Source organism: Mustelus asterias, chromosome 15 (genome assembly GCF_964213995.1).
Source record: "Mustelus asterias chromosome 15, sMusAst1.hap1.1, whole genome shotgun sequence".
Classification (NCBI taxonomy): Eukaryota; Metazoa; Chordata; class Chondrichthyes; order Carcharhiniformes; family Triakidae; genus Mustelus; species Mustelus asterias.
Genome location: NC_135815.1, coordinates 98,844,851 through 98,865,511, shown reverse-complemented (window position 1 = coordinate 98,865,511; position 20,661 = coordinate 98,844,851). Strand labels below are relative to the sequence as shown.

General features: G+C 43.4%; 1 protein-coding gene across 3 annotated transcripts in view; it reads left to right on the top strand.

Annotated features, from left to right (window-relative positions):
- kif16ba (kinesin family member 16Ba) overlaps positions 1-20,220 on the top strand; it is a 154,643-nt gene extending 134,423 nt beyond the window's left edge. For 2 of the 3 annotated variants that reach the window (XM_078230379.1, XM_078230378.1), the window contains 2 exons: positions 12,569-12,652; positions 18,880-20,220. In XM_078230379.1, the coding sequence (XP_078086505.1) occupies positions 12,569-12,652; positions 18,880-19,038 (243 nt within the window). In that variant the 3' untranslated portion in view covers positions 19,039-20,220. The remainder of the gene's footprint in view (positions 1-12,568; positions 12,653-18,879) is intronic. The other variant, XM_078230381.1, reaches the window with a different exon arrangement.
- The last annotated feature ends 441 nt before the right edge of the window (positions 20,221-20,661 follow it).

Genomic DNA, 20,661 nt, shown 5'->3' with positions numbered 1-20,661 from the left:
CCTCGAGGCAATTTCCTCTCAAGAGTTGGCATGGTTTTTACTAAACCTTGGTGCCTTGAGAGCTGAGGCTGATATGAACACTACTGTATTGTGCTGAGGTTATCCTGAAGGTCTAGTCTCAGTCACCACTGGTCTCTACACTATTGTTATACCACTAATTGTGTGGAAGTGGAGCTAGTTATGGAATTTATCAGATTATATCCCAAGAGTGTGTTCTTTTCTTTTCTGGAAAGCAAATCCAATTTTCACATATAGAATTCCAACCTGAGGACTTGGAGTTCTCTTATTTACAAATAGATATTACAAACTTTTCGCTGATTGTGGGACTTGACTTCTCCTAAACTCAAACACAAAGCAAAATATTAGATGCAATGGAATATAAAAAGGTCATCTGATGCGAATTTTCTAAAGGGACAGTGTCCTGATCATTGAGTCATAGAATCCCTAGAGTGCAGAAGGAGGCCATTCGGCCCATCGAGATTGCACTGCCCACAATCCCACTCAGGCCCTATCCCCATAGCTCCATGCATTTACCTTAGCTAGTCCCTCTTGACACTAAGGGGCAATTTAGCAGAGCCAATTTAGCATGGCCAATCTACCTAACCCGCACATCTTTGGAATGTGGGAGGAAACCAGAGCACCCGGAGGAAACCCACGCAGACACGGGGAGAACTTGCAAACTCCACACAGACAGTGACCCAAGCCGGGAATAGAACCCGGGTCCCTGGTGCTATGAGGCAACAGTGCTGACTACTGTGTCACCGTGTTGTCCTGATTCCTTACATGGTTGAGAATAATCGTTGAGTTTTCAAAGTTTTTAACTTCTTTCACAACTACAGTTAAAATACCGGAGTGTCCATTGAAACTGGTGTGTCAGTCAATGAGTTGGAGGTGGACTGGAGTTCGCAGCATGAAGTCTATTAGTTGATTTACTTAGCAAACAAAATCTACTTAAACCGCGCAAAAAGTCTACAGGGTATATTTTTAAAAGTCTCTGAAACACCTCGATTAAAATCAGAAAGGTGCAGTGAGTGGAGGATAGTCGTGTGTATAAAATCAGTATTCTGGCCAGGAAATATAATTTGTGCCTTGGAGTGAAAAGTATTTCAACCGAGGTCACTTAATGGTCGCGAACTTGAATTAAGTTCCACCTTAAAAAGAGTTTTTATTACAGCAAGTCTTTTGGCCATTTGCATTATTCACACACTTGCCAAATATATATACCCAGGAGCTGACTGTGAACAGCAAACGGACATGACATGTAATGTTTTATGGATGTACTTTTTTTTTTCTTTTCTCCGTTTATATATATATTGTGTGCCCCCGCTCAGATTCCATTCTGACCTGAAGCTTAGTGACAGTTCATCAGGAGAGCCTGAAGATATTTTTAAAAAGGCATTCAAGATGTTATTTCTGATATTAGAATCATCAAAGGTTCCTTGCTTCACTATCATTTCTTCTTTGAAGTGAAGCCCCTTGGCAAGGACATAATAGAAGAATAAGCTAGAAAATGTGAGCAGTATTTATTTTGAAAAAATTGGAAGACACCACATAAATTTTTCATCCATTTGAGAAATGTTCTTGCAGTATAGTACGGCACAGAAGGAGGCTGTTCAGCCCATCATACTAGCCAATCTCTTATGAAAAGCTAAGACCACATGCAATCTTCAACCCAAGGAAGGTTAGCACTCGGGCAACAGCTGAGGTAAGACTAAAGATAAGGGGCAAGGAGAGGGTAGGAGTAGATTAGAGAAGCCAGTGCTGCAATGGTATTGTCACTGGACTTGTAATCCAGAGATCCAGGACAATGCTCTGAAGACCGAGGTTCGAATCCCACTATGCAGATGGTGAAATTTGAATTAAATTTTTAAAATCTGGAATTAAAAGTCTACCGAGGACCATGAAACTATTGTCAATTGTCGTAAAAAATCCATCTGGTTCACTAATGTGAAATCTAACTAACCAGGAAATTCATCTAGTCTGAATGTGTTTGACTCTTAAAATGTCCTCTGAAATGGCCTAGCAAGCCACTCCATTCTATTAGGGATGGGCAACAAACGCTGACCCAGCCAATAAAGCCTACATCCCCTGAATGAATAAAAAAAAGTACCCTGGTGCATGGTAGGGGCTGGTAGAGTGAGGAAGAACAATTTTAGCAGGAATAAATGAAGGAGGAATAGAGTCCAGTGATGGGTCAAGAGGGGAGAGTTAGAACTCGAGGGAAGTGAGAGGCTGCTGGAGGGTCTCAGAGTAGGGTTGGAGTCTCGCAGAAGCAGCTATGTCATTGGAACCTGTGACGCAAGTATTTGGAGGGATTTTCCATACTACGGAAGGGTAGGACATAGAGAGGGAAAGGAGATTATAAAGATGACTAAAATGAGTTGAGGAAGAGGTCAGAGAAGATGGAAAACAGGATAGGTAGACAATGTCCTAAATGGTAAAAAGAGGTCAACAGGGCATGATTGTAACAAATGAGCAGATAGTTGGGGAGAGGCGGAAGATGATGATGGGACAGTGTTAGAATTGAAAAAATGAATAAAATTAAAGTAGATGATTAATTTGCACTATGACATCAAATAGATTAACGGATGTTAATTGCTAAATGGTGGTGTTTAATTAAATAGGTTGGGAAGACATTTGACAAAATGAACTTTATAAATGCAGAATTACCAATGAAAAGAGCCTCATACATCAATTTTAAACAGCTTGGCATTTGTTAACGAAATTAATTTGACATTATGGTTGTATCTAGGAAATTTGTTCAATAAATTTTATAAATATTGGGGCTATTCTGGGGAAGTGAAATAAGCATCATGAGGCTAATCAGTGACAAGAAGATACAGCAATAGTGGATAGTTTATCCATTTGCTGGTCGGGCAGATCACATCGTCCGCATGCCTGACACGAGACTCCCAAAATATACACTGCCCGAAGTTTCAACATGGCAAGTGAGCCCCTGGAGGGTAGACAAAACACTTCAGGGACACCCTCAAAGCCTCCTTGGAAAAGTGCAACATCCCTACCGACACCTGGGATCCCTGGCCCAAGACCGCCGGAACTGGAGGAAAGGCATCCAGGAGGGAGCTGAGCACTTTGCTCCCTCTAGGATGGGGTGGCACAGTGGTTCACACTGCTGCTTCACAGCGCCAGGAACCCGGGTTCAATTCCCAGCTTGGGTGACTGTATGGAGTTTGCACGTTGGCTGTGTTCTCTCTCCACAGATGCTGTCAGACCTGCTGAGATTTTCCAGCATTTTCTGTTTTTGTATCAGATTCCAGCATCCGCAGCATTGTGCTTTTATCTTACTGTTAACATAAAGTTGGTCAGCAGATGTTTGGACTTCCCCCTTCGCCCAGATGTTTGCTGCACCTCTTTTGAACAACAATTGCAATAAAACGCAAACTGAGTTTGATTTTAGTCTGTTCGATCTTCCACCTCAAGACCGTTTGAAAAGTCCCTTTTTTAAAACAGCCAAAGGTGTTCCTTTTATACCCAAGAAGAAATTATAAACAACATCTGCTTCCAGATAAGAGCAAGAATTTATTATGCTGCATATATATTTATTAAAAATTGAGAGTAATTGTTTTTGAAGTAGAGCTGTACTGTATAAAATGCAAAGGGGCTTCAGTGGTTGGTGGAAGAGCTTATTGAGCTATTAACTTGACCAAGGTGCAATCACGTGGTTGAAACTGACACGTTGTATTGCGGAAGTTAACCATATGAAGCTAAAGAATGTAGCTGGAGCCTGCCACATCAAAGGTCAAAAATGGCCAGTGTCCAATCTCCCTGAGCAACAGGAATGTAATTGTGTTGAAGGCTCGTGTTCAGTGAGCCACGATAGCAATTAACTTAGTAGTATGTCAGCCGCCCGACAAACATCTCTGGAACGTGACATGATTTTACATTCAAAGGTTCCTTTAATTCAATCAGCTGTTACTTTTTCTATTTCACAGTGGTAACAATTCTTTTCACCCTTACTGGCCATAAATTGACAAGAGTGTTAAGAGTTTTCACAGCGAGGTGCAATGCAGAATGCTTGCCGCGTTTGCCTACACAAGTAATTTTTGCTTTTAATAAAACATTCAGTAAACTATTCTGCTCATTTTCCATTATTTTAAATTGGGGCTACATTTTTTTTTTCACTCCATTATTTCTTCCTCCTTGCTGAAGAATACCCCTGTAGTTTGATCAGTGTCTTCTCAGTGAGAGCTCTTTATTGAACTGTCTTCAGATGCCTGCCTCTAAGGAGACATTTTCATGGCATAGTCACTTAACTATGGAAAGACAGATGCGACATCAGACTGATTACATTTCAAAACCCAAACATCTTCCTTTTCATATCAAACAAAATATACAAAAAACCCCTCCCCACCCCCGCCCCCCCCCCAGCGAACAGAAGACACATTTGATTAAATGATCCTGTGTGACTGTGAGTTACCCAAGTTACCCACTATAGATCCATTATTTTCATGCATGTTTTACGAGTCACATGCATCGCACACACAGGATGGAATTTTCCGGTCGCACTCACCCCAAGGTCGGAAAATCCCACCTGAGGTCAACAGATCTTTACATGGTCTGTGTCCTGCCTGCTACAATTCCCATGGTGGGCAGGATGGGAAAATTCCACCTATTATAGTCTCTAAATTGCGCATTTCCTTTTATGGAACAAGTGCAGTTTGATGTTGGCTGTTGGTCTGGGTGGTGTTCCTTGTCCGGAGAGTTCCCCTCGCTCTTGTTGCCTTGGTGACTATTGTTGCTCCATTGTGGTTGTTGGGGGCACATGGAGCTCTGGGATTGATGGTAGTATGAAGTCTTTCAAGGTTGCAACTTCTTTGCATGCCTCTTCTGCCTACTGTTTTCCCTGGCAGTACGTCGAGTTGAGTTTTTTTTACAATTCCCGCTTTTGAGTTGCTAACTGTGGAATTGAGGGTCATTATTTCCTCCTGGTAGCTTTGTGTCGTCTCGTTCAGATCTCGCACAGCTTGGTTCATTGAAGATTTCAGTTTATTGTGCATGTTCAAAGGTATATGCTCAGCTCAAATCTGGCACTTCAAATCTTCCAGCTCCACTTTGATGTGAGCATTTTCTTGTAGAACTGCTTCATTTACCTTCGGCGCTGAGAGGTCTTTGTTGATCTGCCTTTAGATGACTGCCTCCAGAGAGAGAGAACGCCTCATGGCATAGTCGCATGACTATGGAAAGCCATATGTGACATTACACAGATTAGATTTCAAAACCCAGACAGTCAGTAAGCAACCTGTGATATTTTGTCAAGTGGCTGCTATTCTTGTGTGAACCTTAATAACAAGCTGTTCAACTGTGCCGTTAGTTGTCTGGCTGATCCTGATTCTTTCGTCCCATTTATTCTTTTTCTCTCTCTTGCACTGTCTCTCTCACGCTCTCCCCCCCCTCACTCGCTCACGCTGGATGCCAATTAGGAGTAAAAACTTTGGCTGATTTCACTTCGTCTCTGCCCGCAGAAACTGAGGAGCGTTGTAGCTCCTCTTCAGCTGCCCCAGCGGAAATCAGCCAGTACACAGTCCGAGATTGAACCTGGCATTTTCATGATTTAGATAAACTCGCTCAGCTGGTGCAGGAGCCTTATCTCTAACATGAGCACAGAGAATGTTCAATGCTCATAGCCTGTGGGAAATTTATCATCCTTTACACTGCTTGATTTAACTATATGTAAATAAAACAGGGATCAGAGCTGTCAGGCCCTACGTTATGTTTTGACCTAGCTACCTTAGATTTGTGAGCTGTTACCAAGGCGCTCTATTAATCAATATAATCCATGGGGCAGATCATACATTGATGGCACCAGTTGTGCATTAGGGTGCCAGGTCCTCAGAGTATTGGGTGTGGAGTGCTCCAGGCCCACTCTGCACAGGCTGTGCTTACAACGTCAAATGCAGCAGCAGACAGGCTCAATGTATGGTTGGAGTCATGCTTGCAAATTTTGAGGAAAGCACTGTCCATTCCGACAAGCAATGAAGCTCAGCAGCGAGCCAGTCACTTCTCTGCACTTGGGAAGCAATGCACAGTTAAGATAATAAGAAGCACATTATTAGGAAGTAGAAGGTACAGCCCACTCACTTTCACAGAGGTGAAGCAGCGGAACAGTGTTGATGCTCTCTGTTGCCACTATCTAAATTTGATTAACCAATGCATTTAATCCAGAGGGGACAATCTGGAGAACTGATGGGAAATCCAGTTCGCTTCGAAGGGGGGAGGGGTCATGACCTGATTAAGCGCCCACCAGGTTTTGGGATGGAAATCCCAACACGCTCACACATCCCTTCACCTCCCCCAGCCCCCAGAGCTGCTCACCAGAGGCCAGCACCTCCACCAAGAGTGATGGTTGCTATTAACCACGCTCTAGGGCCTTCACCAGGGATTGTCATTGGATGTTTGAACTCAGGTGAGCGGGAATTGTTTGGGGGCCATTGAGAGCAGTTGTAGGAGGAAGGTGGGGGAAGGGGGCAGACACAATGGGAAGTTGGTGGCTTTCAGCAGCCACTCTTTCCCCCTCTTTCTTCCCCCCCCCCCCCCCCCCCCCCCGCCAAACCCCTTCCCAATACGGAGTCCCTCAATCAGGCACTAAATGGCTTTGAAAGAGACCCCCCTCCCCTCAACAAAGGCCAGAGGCAAACCCAGCAATGTTCGCTGGATGGCCTTTGGGAGGCTTGGGAAAGTTGTGTCACTTGCACTTGATCCCTGAGCCTCCAGCAAATTCTGGTGGGCTCAGAGATACTTGGTAAATAATGAAGCCTAATAGACATCCTGCTGCAATCCCCCTTCCTGTCTCTGACTTAATCGTGGGAGGTTTTCCTGCTGCTGACAGCTTGATGTGCTTATTGCGACTAACTAGGCCTGACCTCCATCTTTCCTGTTACACTGCGCAGAATGAAATCCTGCGGCAGGTGTCATGTCACCGATGTTGTGTTTTACCACAGTTCCAAAAAAACCTTTTTGAGGATGTAAATTGAACATTGGACCCTGGATTCTAATGAGCTCCAACCTAAAATGAAGACAGTGCTTACCGTCTTCTAACTGATATCAATTTGCAAACATCTATCATTACCTGGATTTCCACAGTGACTACTGGAACCAATGGCCTGAACAGAAAAGGATTGCATCATCAACATGTTGTAGTCTCCACATGATTCATGGTAATACCACAGAAATTGTTCCAATAGTTCAGAAAAATTAATTCCAGCATTCTAGTCTATTCAATTATCGTTATCATAAAGCAAGAGCAGTAATTTGCAAATATGAGCAGCAAGTTAAGTCTGTCAGTGAAGACATCATTGTAACTATACTCCATCGCGATGAAAGATCGCTCTTCAATCAACATGCTAATCAGAAAATGAGATGCGTTGAGAAATGATGTGATTGACCTATAATGTATGCAGCCTGTTTAACTTTATCAAGTATCTAAGCAGTGATTGTACAGTGTAGGGAATGCGAAACATTTTACTAGGTGCAGGGTGTGTAGGGAAGAAGTGTTTAGTTATGATGGCTTGTGCATCATTGCGTAGGTCAGGCTTCATGGACCAGGTGGTCTCCTCCTGTCTTGGTTCTTACATACCTGACATCGAGAGCTCAGCTTCACTGGTTCGTGTGGAGGATTCCACATATCAAAGGCAGCCGCTGCAGCCAGCACAGCATGGAAAGCCACACCACCAGACACCCCGGACTTGGATATAAAGATAATCTGAGAGCCAACCTCTGAGCTTGCAAGTTGGATTCCCAGTACATGGGGATAAACGACCTTAGACGCACCTAAATGGAGAAGTCTCTTGTCATCACCGATTTCAACATTTTGAAAAGAGCAGAGTCAAATGCCTTCAGGACAAGCGAGTATATTGCAAAGCAAATGCCTCCATCCATCCCTCCAACACTAACTTCAGGTGCAGTATTTGCAATTGGTTATGCAAATCGAGACTCGGCCCAAATGTCACTCCTGAGTCGATGTCAACCTGGGCTAAACCTTTTTTGCTGAACGCACGTCTATCAAGGCGACGGGAGAATCCACAGTCATCCTTTGTACAATGCCAGCAATTGTACGATCTATTTAGTCAATCTTGTATGGAGTTACTGTGACCTTGTGATGTGAGGTGTGTACAACAGCTGGAGACAACTTGTCAACTGCAATGTATCATTCTTTAGGAACCAAGGGACAAACACATCATATTCTATTGTGGTGACTGAGTGGAATTAGCATGACTCAGCTGATTGTCTTTCTCCCCCCACTTTCATTCCTTTGATAAGTATCTGACTTTTACCAACAGTGTGAACAATAATGATCAAAGTGGCACAGTGTATCATGTACAGCATTGGAAAAACAATGTAGTGTATTTCTTTCTCAATGGTTTTACTTGTATCTCTAGCCTTTGTCATTTGAGCATTCTCTGCATTGATTTCACACTATTATCATTAGTTTTCTCTCAGTCTGTGGACTTCCTTTACAAGGATAAAATAGATATTCAGCCCCTAAAAGTAGTGACCCAGCAAGCTCACAACGTGTAGAATTTGAAAAAATACACCAAGAATAACTCGTACGTGCATACAGCAAATGTGGGCAAAACACTTAACTATTTCTCAGAATCCTTAGCTATATTTGTCTGTACAGCTTGCAAGAAACAATCCTTTTCACTGTATACTAATACATGTGACAATAAATCAAATCAAAATATTTTGTCATTTTTTTCCTTCCCTATGATTTGTCCAGAGTGTGGCCAAACATATACAAAGTTTTGAGAATACCCCAGTTATTTCCATAGATGGGACCTATGCAATTCATCCCTTCCCGAATTCCTCTTTATTCCATTCTTACAAACCATGACACAAACTAGCCTCTTATCCATTGACTCTGTCTATACTTCCAGCTGCCTCAGAAAAGCAGCCAGCATAATTAAGGACCCCACGCACCCCGGACATTCTCTCTCCCACCTTCTTCCGTCGGGAAAAAGATACAAAAGTCTGAGGTCACATACCAACCGACTCAAGAACAGGTTCTTCCCTGCTGCCGTCAGACTTTGAATGGACCTGCCTCGCACTAAGTTAATCTTTCTCTAGCTATGACTGTAACACTAAGTTCCGCATTCTCGTTTCCTTCTTTATGAATGGTATGCTTTGTTTGTATAGCGCACAAGAAACAATACTTTTCACTGTATACTAATAGGTGTGACAATAATAAATCAAATCAAATGATGAGCTAACAGCGCTCCTAATTGTCCCAGATCCCTTCAGGATCTACAAAATAAGAGAAACACCTCTACTTGTTTTTAGTGCCATCTCCTATTTATTAAACCTCATATTTTTGGTTAAGACAGTTTGAAATCAAAGACTCGCCCAGCTGTCACAAGAAACATAAAATTAAATTAAGCCTTAATCAACATTGCATTCTTGTGATGAACTCGTGTTCTCATACGCGGGAGCCAAAATGGACTTTAATCCTGATAGAAAGGTGACATTAGTTGTTTGCATTGCAATTATGAGGTTTATAAAATTATGCTTTGGAACTGCGTTGTTAAAGAAGATGGAAGGGGTCATAGAATCCTTACAGTGCAGAAGGCGGCCATTCGGCCTATCGAGTCTGCACAGACCACAATCCCACCCAGGCCCTATCCCCACAACCCCATGCATTTACCCTAGCTAGTCCACTTGACAAGGAGCAATTTAGCATGGCCAAGCCACCTAACCTGCACATCTTTGGACTGTGGGAGGAAACCGGAGCACCTGGAGGAAATCCACGCAGACACGGGGAGAACGTGCAAACTCCACACAAACAGTGACCCAAATTGGGAATCGAGCCCAGATCCCTGGCACTGCACAGCAGTGCTAACCACTGTGCCGCCCTTATGGATCTTGTGACTTACTCTGAAACCTGCTTGACAACAAACCTGGGCTGATCAAAGGGCGGCCCAGATTGTGTTACATGGGCAATTGTTGTAAGGTTAGTCTGACTTCACAATGGGTAGACCCTGAATCCCAACAGTTTCAAAGACATTGAAAGTATTGAGTTGTGCTGTAAATTGTCCATTTACTTCTGGGATGAGAGTTGTATCAAAAATAACTAAATCAGCATTTCTACCTGGATGCCAGTATTTCACATTGACATGGAGAAGAGTGCAGAGGAAGCCATGTTTGAGGTTCAGTTGCAGGTTTTCCTACAAATCAGTGCGTATCACAGACAGCAGTTTTCTTTGGCCCAACAAAGAGAAAGGACTGCTTTGCTTTGCAAATTACCATAACCAGATGTGGGAGGGATATAGTCTCTAGTCGGACGAACTGTTCCTGCCGCTATCTGAGGATTTCCATAGACTCGTCCTGGTGTGGTCAGAGGAGAGAATCATCAGGACGGGCTTTATTGCTGATAGTGGGTTTTGGAAATTCTCTGAATCTAAAAAAAGTGTCTGGAAGTGGCCACTCGAAGTGCAATGGGGAAATACGAATCCATCGAAAGCCCGAGTGACTGTGGACTGTTTGCTTATAAGCACTGCAATTCAGTGGACAGCATGATAAATTGAAAAGGAGAATATTCCATTCTGTCATTTAAAATAAAAGTCAGCCACTAAAAGACAATGGTGTTTAGTCAACAGTGCTTTTAGTCATTTGTTACAGCAAAATCTTAACATGTGAAATCTTTCATACTTTTCTGCTATTAAATGGACATCTGAATTTTTTTTTATGTTTATCGGGCTCTTCGGAGAGTGTGACGTTTGTAATGTCCTGCCACTGGGTACTACCTTAGATGAGGATTATTGGTCTGTATAGATTCAAGGCTGATAGACTTAACATTGGCACTTAGCTTTGCAGTAGTTCATTAATATAATCAGATGGCCTTAGGATGATCTGGATGGTGTTGTAAGATATCTTGAATCATTCTACCCCTTTGGATATTTTGAAGCTGACAGTTATTTAAGGAAGGATGTAAATGTATTGGGGATGGTTCAGCGGAGGCTCATTAGATTGATGCTTGGATTGAGCACATTGTCTGACGAGGAAAGGTTAGACAGACTGGGCTTGTTTCCACTGGAGTTTAGAGGAGTAAGAGGATGACTTGGTTGAAGTGTGTAAGATCCTAAAAGGTCTAAGAGTGAATGTGGAAAAGATGTTTCCTTTTGTGGATGAGTCCAGAACCAGGGGACACTGTTTTAAAATTAGGAGTCACCCTTTTAGGACAGAGATGAGGAGAATTTGGGGTTGTGCGACTTTGGAACACTCTGCCTCAGAAGGCAGTGGAATCAGTGTCACAAAATATTGTCAAGGCAGAGAATCACAGACTACCGGGAGAAGATGGGAATGTGGAATTTGAAACACAAACAGATCAGCCATGATCGTATTTATTAGGGAGCCGATGGCCCAGAGGTATTATCACTAGACTATTAATCCAGAACCTCTGGGGACCCGGGTTCAAATCCTACCATAGCAGATGGTGGAATTTGAATTCAGTAAAAATAAAAAATATCTGGAATTAAGAATCTACTGGTGACCATGAAACCATTGTCGATTGTCGTAAAAGCCCATCTGGTTCACTAGTCATGACGTGGAGTTGCCGGCGTTGGACTGGGGCAGGCACAGTAAGTAGTCTCACAACACCAGGTTAAAGTCCAATAGGTTTATTTGGAATCACGAGCTTTCGGTGCGCTGCTTCTTCATCAGGTGAGTGAAGAGGTAAGGCAATTGTGTCTTTGCCTATATATGCCGTGTTTGTGAACCCAACTCTCCACTCACCTGATGAAGGAGCTGCGCTCCGAAAGCTCGTGCTACCAAATAAACCTGTTGGACTTTAACCTGGTGTTGTGAGACTACTTACTGGTTTACTAGTGTCCTTTAGGAAGGAAATCTGCTGTCCTTGCCTGGTCTGGCCTACATGCGACTCCAGAGCCACAGCAATGTGGTTGACTCACAACTGCCGTCGGGCAACGAGGGATGGGCAATAAATGCTGGCCAGTCAGTGACACCCGTGTCCCACGAATGAATAAAAAATAATATTGAATGACGGAGCAGGCTTGAGGGGCCGAATGGCCCACTTCTCCTATTAAATATGTTCGGATGTACAGTTGCTACAGATATTTTGTGATGTTTTGCTATCTGGCCCATCAAATTTAAATTGCTGTTTAATTCTTCTGCCAGTAAGGAAATAGAAAACTAGACATGGTGCTCTTAAACCCTTGCTCTTCCATCGCTAAAAGCTGAATAGGAAATTGTATTTAATTAAAAGGTTTGGATTCTATTGTACTTCATTTTGATTTTTCTCATGGCATTGCTTTGAAAATGTCCTGAGATTTAGTTCTTTTATTTTCCTCTATTGGAAATACTGGAGCACCCAGTCATTTATCTTCTCGGTACAATAGATAAAATCAGATGTTTTATGATCTGTATGCAGCTTATTTGTCTTCTTTAAGATACTTAAACAAGCGTGCCTGAGTGAAAAGGTGATAATATTGTACCCTACCGACACACACTCTTCCTGCAATTGTCGACTCAGTAAGAGCTTGAAATGCTTTCTTCATGTTTGGCAAATGAGACTGATAAATTTGCTTGCTTTCGCCAGATTGGTGGCCTGGAATTCCCTCCAAAGAAGTTGTTTGGAAACCGGGATGAAAGAGTGATCGCTGAGAGACGATCCCACTTAGAGGTATTGTTGCATTTTTATTCAAACGTAAAGCTAAACAACTGTCTCACTTTGCCTTAATTGCGATATTCAACAATTAATACATTTCCTTCCTAAACCAAAAGATTGTAGCACGTGCTTTAAGTGAACATCGAATGTGGTATTAGTAATCTGTGCCTCAGTCAGAGAGCACAGGGGTGATGGGTGAGCGCGATTTGGTGCAAGTTATTTGATTTATTCTTGTCACATGTATTAATATGCAGTGAAAAGTATTGTTTCTTGTGCACTATTCAGACAAAGCATACCGTGCGTAGAAAAGACCATAAGACATAGGAGCAGAATTAGGCCACTCGGCCCATCGAGCTTACTCCGCCATTCAATCATGGCTGATATTTTTCTCATCCCCATTCTCCTGCTTTTGCCTCATAACCCCTGATCCCCTTACTAATCAAGAACCTATCTATCTCTGTCTTAAAGACACCGGATGACCTGGCCTCCACAGCCTTCTGCGGCAAAGAGTTCCACAGAAGGAAAAGAGAGGGTGCAGAATGTGGTATTACAGTCATAGCTAGGGTGTAGAGAAAGATCTACTTAATATGAGGTAGGTCCATTCAAACATCTGATGGCTAGGATGCCAGTGACAGGGTTTTGGATGGGCTCAAGTGTATGGAGGGTAGTAAAATGGGAGATCAGTCAGGAGAAGGTTGGAATGGTCAAGGCCAGAAGTAACAAAGGCATGCCTGAGGGTTGCAGCAGTAGGTGAGCTGAGATGATGATGGAACAGATAAGCGACAAAGAACTTTAATTGTGGCTTTTATTTTAAAAACCCATAATCATGAATAACCAGCAGCAAGTTTTAAAGCATAGCCAGAAGACCTATGTGTCATTGTTTCCACAAAGGCGGCACAGTGGTTAGCACTGCTGCCTCACAGCCCCAGGGTCCCAGGTTCAATTCTGGCCCCAGGTCATTGTCTGTGTGGAGTCTGCATGTTCTCCCCGTGTCTGCGTGGGTTTCCTCCGGGTGCTCCAGTTTCCTCCCACAGTCCAAAGATGTGCAGGTTTGGTGCATTGGCCATGTTAAATTGACCCTTAGAGTCGGGGGAGTAGCAGGGTAAATGCATGGGGTTGCAGGAATAGGGTCTGGGTGGAATTGTGGTCGGCACAGGCTCGATGGGCTGAATGGCCTCCTTCTATACTATCGGGATTCTATGAATAAAATAATACAGTATTCCATTTTGGTGCTGCTCTTGGGATTACAAAGAAAGCAAAAATCATCCAAAACAATCTCAATTCTGATGTCACACCACAAGAATGAGTTAGATTGGCTTGTTTGATTTCTTTATTTTTAAATTGTTCAACCCCGAATAATCATGCATGGGAAGGTGCTAAATGTACTTTGCACCATTGAGTTCATGAGTGTCATTCCTGTCAGTAACTCACACTTTGATCCCCTCTTGTACTGTCAACCTCATTCTCATTTGAACTGACAGTGGACGCACACTTGAGGGGAAAACTTGAGAGTCTGTCATCTCGCTCCCTGTAAGTTTACCTGTTATTGGTCCTATTGTGGAATGACTTTGACAGGAAGGTCACGGAATAGCCTAAATCATCTCCCATTCTAGTCCAGCATTGAAGAGCTCGAGAGAGGAGAAAATGAACAAAAATTATTCATTACAAAGTAGGGAAATTATTTTGGCCAGTGTCAACATGCGTTGCGAGGTTTTTATCCCACCCTGGCTTGTCTTCCTGAAGTAAAAACAAAATGCTGTAGAACTCCGATCTGCCAGCATCTCTGAATGGAACACGATTCTGATGCACCATCAGTGACTAGGCTGGCTGAGTCCTAAAAGGTATAGCTGCTAAACTGGGTCTGTGGTAAGTGGTGAGGGAACCAACAAGAGGGACCAAGCTACTCTACCTAGTCCTCACCAATTGCCAATGCATCTGTCCATGACAGCATTGATAGGAGTGACCAACGCACAGTCATTGTGAAGATAAAGTCCTGCCTTTACACTGGATACCCTTCACAATGTTGTGTGGCATTACCAGACCACCATGCTAAACGGGATAGATTTCAAACAGATTTAGCACCTCAAAACGTGGGTATCTGTGAGATGCTGTGCCCAACATTCCTAATTTTGAGGATTAGGATACACTGGGGCAGAGGTTATGCTCCAGCTATGATTCTACACGTTGTATGTTAACACTGCTGCGTCACAGCGCTAGGGAATCGGGTTCGATTCCCGGCTTGGGTCACTCTCTGTTCTCCCCGTGTCTGTGTGGGTTTCCTCCGGGTGTTCCGATTTCCTCCCACTCTCCAAAGATGTGCGAGTTAGGTTGATTGGCCATGCTAAATTGCTTCTTAGTGTCAGGGGGACTAGTTAGGATAAATACATGGGGTTATGGGGATAGGAACTGGGTGGGATTGTGGTCGGTGCAGATCCGATGGGCCAAATGGCCTCCTCCTGCACTGTATGATTCTATACCGTACCTGGAGCAGTTCTAAACATAGTCTAAAAATTAAAGTCAGACCTTTCAGGAGTGAAATTAGGAAACACCTACATGCAAAGGGTGGTAGAAGTTTGGATCTCTCTCCCACCTAGGGCAATTGATGATTAGTCAATTGTTAATCATAGAAATCATAGAAACCCTACAGTGCAGAAGGAGGCCATTCGGCCCATCGAGTCTGCACCGACCACAATCCCACCCCACATATTTTACCCGCTAATCCCTCTAACCTACGCATCCCAGGACTCTAAGGGGCAATTTTTAACCTGGCCAATCAACCTAACCATCTTTGGACTGTGGGAGGAAACCGGAGCACCCGGAGGAAACCCACGCAGACACGAGAAGAATGTGCAAACTCCACACAGACAGTGACCCGAGCCGGGAATCGAACCCGGGACCCTGGAGCTGTGAAGCAGCAGTGCTAACCACTGTGCTACCGTGCCGCCGTATATATGAGATTGTTAGACTTTTGTTAACCAACGGTATTAATGGGTTTAGGACAATAGTTAAAGGTCACAGGCCAACTATTCCCGAGCCCATCAATGATTTGAATGTGGGAACCAAAAATAATACTCCAAGTTTGCTGATGACAGAAAGCTGGCTGGAAATGTGAGTTTTGATATGGTTTAGGTATATTAATGGGCACGAAACTGGCAGATGGAATACAATGTGGAAAAATGTAAAGTTATCCACTTTGATAGGAGAAACTGAAATTCAAAGCATTTCTTAAATGGTGAGAGATTGGGAAGTGTTGATGTCCAAAGAGACCTTTGTGTCCTTATTCATATGTCACTGAAAGTTAACATGCAGGTTCAACAAGCAATTAGGAAGGCACATGGTATGTTGGCCTTTTTTGCAAGAGGATTTGAATACAGGAGTGAGGAAGTTTTGTTGCAATTATATAGAGACTTGGTGAGACCACATCTAGAGTATCATGTACAGTTTTAGTTGTCTGACCCAAGAAAGGATATACTTGCCACAGAGGGAGTGCAGCAATGGTTCACCAAACTGATCCCTGGGATGTTGGGTTTGCCCTATGAAGAGAGACTGTGGAGACTGAGCCTATATTCACTAGAGTTTAGAAGAATGAGAGGTGATCCATTGAAGCATACAAAAGTCTTACAGAGCTCAATCGTCCAGATGCAGGAAAGATGTTCCCCCTGGCTGGGGGCGGGGGTTGGAATCAGGGGACCCAGTCTCAATAGTGTTGGCTATTTAGGACTGAGATGAAAAGGAATTTCTTCACTCAAGAGTGTGGTGAATGTTTGGAATTCACTACCCTAGAGGGCTGTGTTGACTTGGTCATTGAGTTTATTCAAGAGATTTGATTTGATTTATTATTGTCACATGTATTAGCATACAGTGGAAAGTATTGTTTCTTGTGCGTTATACAGACAAAACATAACGTTCATAGAGAAGGAAATGAGAGAGTGCAGAATGTAGTGTTACAGTCATAGCTAGGGTGTAGAGAAAGATCAACTTAATGCATGGTAAGTCCATTCAAAAATCTGACAGTAGCAAGGAAGAAGCTGTTCTTGAATCGGTTGGTATGTGACCTCAAACTTTTGTATCTTTTTCCCGATGGAAGAAGGTGGAAGAGAGACTGTCCGGGGTGCGTGGGGTCCTTAATTATGCTGGCTGCTTTGTCAAGGCAGTGGGAAGTGTAGACAGAGTCAATGGATGGGAGGCTGGTTTGCATGATGGATTGGGTACATTCACGTTCTTTTGTAGTTTCTTGCGGTCTTGGGCAGAGCAGGAGCCATACTAAGCAGTGATACAACCAGAAAGAATGCTCTCTAAGGTGCATCTGTAAACGTTGGTGAGAGTCGTAGCTGATGTGCCAAATTTCCTTAGCCTTCTGAGAAAGTAGAGGTGTTGGTGGGCTTTCTTAACCATTGTGTCGGAATGGAGGGACCAGGACAGGTTGTTGGTGATCTTGACACCTAAAGATTTGAAGCTCTCGACCCTTTCTGCTTGTCCCTGTTGATGTAGACAGGGTAAGAAGTTTAACAACACCAGGTTAAAGTCCAACAGGTTTATTTGGTAGCAAAAGCCACACAAGCTTTCGAAGCTCTAAGCCCCTTCTTCAGGTGAGTGGGAATTCTGTTCACAAACAGAGTTTATAAAGACACAGACTCAATTTACATGAATAATGGTTGGAATGCGAATACTTACAACTAATCAAGTCTTTAAGAAACAAAACAATGGGAGTGGAGAGAGCATCAAGACAGGCTAAAAAGATGTGTATTGTCTCCAGACAAGACAGCCAGTGAAACTCTGCAGGTCCACGCAACTGTGGGCGTTACAAATAGTGTGACATGAACCCAATATCCCGGTTGAGGCCGTCCGCGTGTGTGCGGAACTTGGCTATCAATTTCTGCTCAGCGACTCTGCGCTGTCGTGTGTCGCGAAGGCCGCCTTGGAGAACGCTTACCCGAATATCAGAGGCCGAATGCCCGTGACCGCTGAAGTGCTCCCCAAGAGTGCAGAGGAGATTTACCAGGATGCTGCCTGGTTTGGAGGGTAGGTCATATGAGGAAAGGTTGAGGGAGCTAGGGCTGTTCTCTCTGGAGCGGAGGAGGCTGAGGGGAGACTTAATAGAGGTGTATAAAATGATGAAGGGGATAGATAGAGTGAACGTTCAAAGACTATTTCCTCGGGTGGATGGAGCTATTACAAGGGGGCATAACTATAGGGTTCGTGGTGGGAGATACAGGACGGATATCAGAGGTAGGTTCTTTACGCAGAGAGTGGTTGGGGTGTGGAATGGACTGCCTGCAGTGATAGTGGAGTCAGACACTTTAGAAACATTTAAGCGGTTATTGGATAGGCACATGGAGCACACCAGGATGATAGGGAGTGGGATAGCTTGATCTTGGTTTCAGATAAAGCTCGGCACAACATCGTGGGCCGAAGGGCCTGTTCTGTGCTGTACTGTTCTATGTTCTATGTTCTAACAGGAAGAGAACAGTCTTGCCTGGTGATTGTCGACAGGAACATGTTCTCCTTTACGCTTCCTGAAGTCCATGACAATCTCCTTCGTTTTGTTGACATCGAGGCAGAAATTATTGTTGCCGCACCAGTTCATATTTCTAGATATTAAAGATATTTAAGGAAATGTGCAGGAAAATGTTGTTGAGGTAGATCAGCCATGATCCAGTTGAATGGTGGAGCAGGTTCAAAGGGCAACTAGCCTCCTCCTCCTCCTATTTTCTATTTTCCTATTAACCATGATCTAATTGAATATCAGTGGTACAGACTTCAGGAGCTAACTGGCCACCTCCTTGTTCCTATGTCCCTAAGTTAGAAATGATCCATTAACTCAATCCACAATGTAGTTGTAAAATAATAGACACAGAAGGCAGTCTTTGGGCTCATCATGTCTGTGCATGTTCTTTGAAAGAGTTTTCTAATCAGTCCAGTTCCCCTGCCTTTTGACCAGAGCCGTGTAAATGTTTTCCGCTCATGGTATATATCCAACTGCCTTTTGAAGGTGGTCATTGAATGTGCTTTACCCCAACACCCAGTCCCCTTTTGGATAGTGCGTTACAGATCACAACCACTCACTGTGTAAGCAGAAATCTCATCATCGCACCCTCTGCTCCCTTTGCCAGTTGCCTTAAATGTGTGTCCTCTGGTTACTGGCCCTCCTACCAGGAGGGAATGGCTTCTCTCTAACTACTTGCTGAGTTTCTTTTTGAACAGATGGAACACTCAACCTGTTTGTTCTGTTTCTCCTGTAGAGATACCTCAGGAACTTCCTCACGTTGATGCTAAAGTGTCCGACTTCACCAATAAACCCACACAACCAGGACTTTACGCTATCAAAGCACACTCTGTGTGAGTTCACGCCGTTCTTCAGAAAAGGAGTTTTTGACTTCAGCAGTCATGGGACTGGGTAATGGTATGAGACAACTGGAAAATTGCTCTTTTTTTATTTAAAAGTATCAGGACCAAACGCCGTGCCTTCTCACCATCAGACCAGATTTTCTAACCAAACACACAGATTATCTGGTGTCCAGCAGTCTCATTCTGAAAGGTATCTCCAGTTTCTTCTGTTTACATTTTAATATGAAGCACCACCATATGCTATGTGAAAATAGTATCTGCACAGTCAGTAAGCTCTGTCTTGTGTTAAAACTGATTTTCTCCCATTGTAGTCCATTGAATAAAACTCTCCAGCAACCAGAGGCAAACACTCTCAGTGCACCAATCTGGCAGGAATGACTGATTATTGCAATGCTGCATGCCACAAACCAAACTGTGTTTGTCTAGATTAGTAACAGTTGTTACAAATGCCAGATGATGCATTTCTTTATCCGTAGTTATCACCTGAGCTATTCTAATGTGAACCATTAGCTGAATCGCTCCAGTCACCATTTGAGCCCTAACCACTCCAAAGATGTGCGGGTTAAGTGGATTGACCGTGCTAAATTGCCCCTTAATGTCAGTGGGACTAGCCGGGTAAATACGTGGGGTTATGGGGATAGGGCCTGGGTGGGATTGTTGTTGGTGCAGACTCGATGGGCCGAATGGCCTCCTCCAGCGCTGTCGGGATTCTATGATTGTAAATGCACAAAGAGTCCAGTTTTAAGAGTACACATGGACTTTTCATCTTTAGTTTTGCTGTGATGTTTTTAGACGAAAATGGGACTGATGCTTTTAAAATATTTTTAACCAATGACAGGCCCGTTTGATCTAATAAAATGGCTCTACTGATCTAATAAAGTATAATTAGCAATTACTGTAATACCTGTACCCATGACTATGAGGATAGGGCCTGGGTGGGATTGTGGTCAGTGCAGACTCGATGGGCCGAATGGCCTCCTTCTGCACTGCAGGGATTTTATGACTACTTATAGTGGCCCAATGGTGTACAACTGTTTAACCTGGTATGAATCTCTCAATGTTGCTTTCAATCCTCAAAAACATTGCAAGGTTTAACTTGAACTAAGTTAGCAACTTGACTTGAAGTGGTCTGTTTATGGGCAGCAATGGCCAGCTGACTGGTGTAGAAATCAGTTCCCGACGTGGGCCAGCAAGGGCTATAACAGATTACTGCCAGACATGAACAGATGTGCTCCACAGATGTGCGGGTTAGGTTATTGGCCATGCTAAATTGACCCTAGTGTCAGAGGGATTAGCAGGATAAATGTGTGTGTGGGATTGTGGTCGGTGCAAACTCGATGGGCTGAATGGCCCCTTCTGCACTGTAGGGTTTCTATAGTTCTATAGAATACTTTAGGAAATCACACTGGGGAATAGTTTGAATCAATGCCACAAAATATTTTGTAATTACCCATAAATAGATATGTCAGGCGTTCTTAATTGATTCGCGTTTAAATGCTAATCCATTTAAAAGAATGCTTCCTTCCTTAAAATCACTTGGCCTTCTGAAATTTAGGTGAGATTTTTGAGCTGGCGATGTGCTTTATAAAAGCATCGGGATGGGAATTTGTCTCGGACAGTGGCACAGAACGGATAATATCAGATCCGCTGGCCGTTAGACTCCGCACCCAGATATC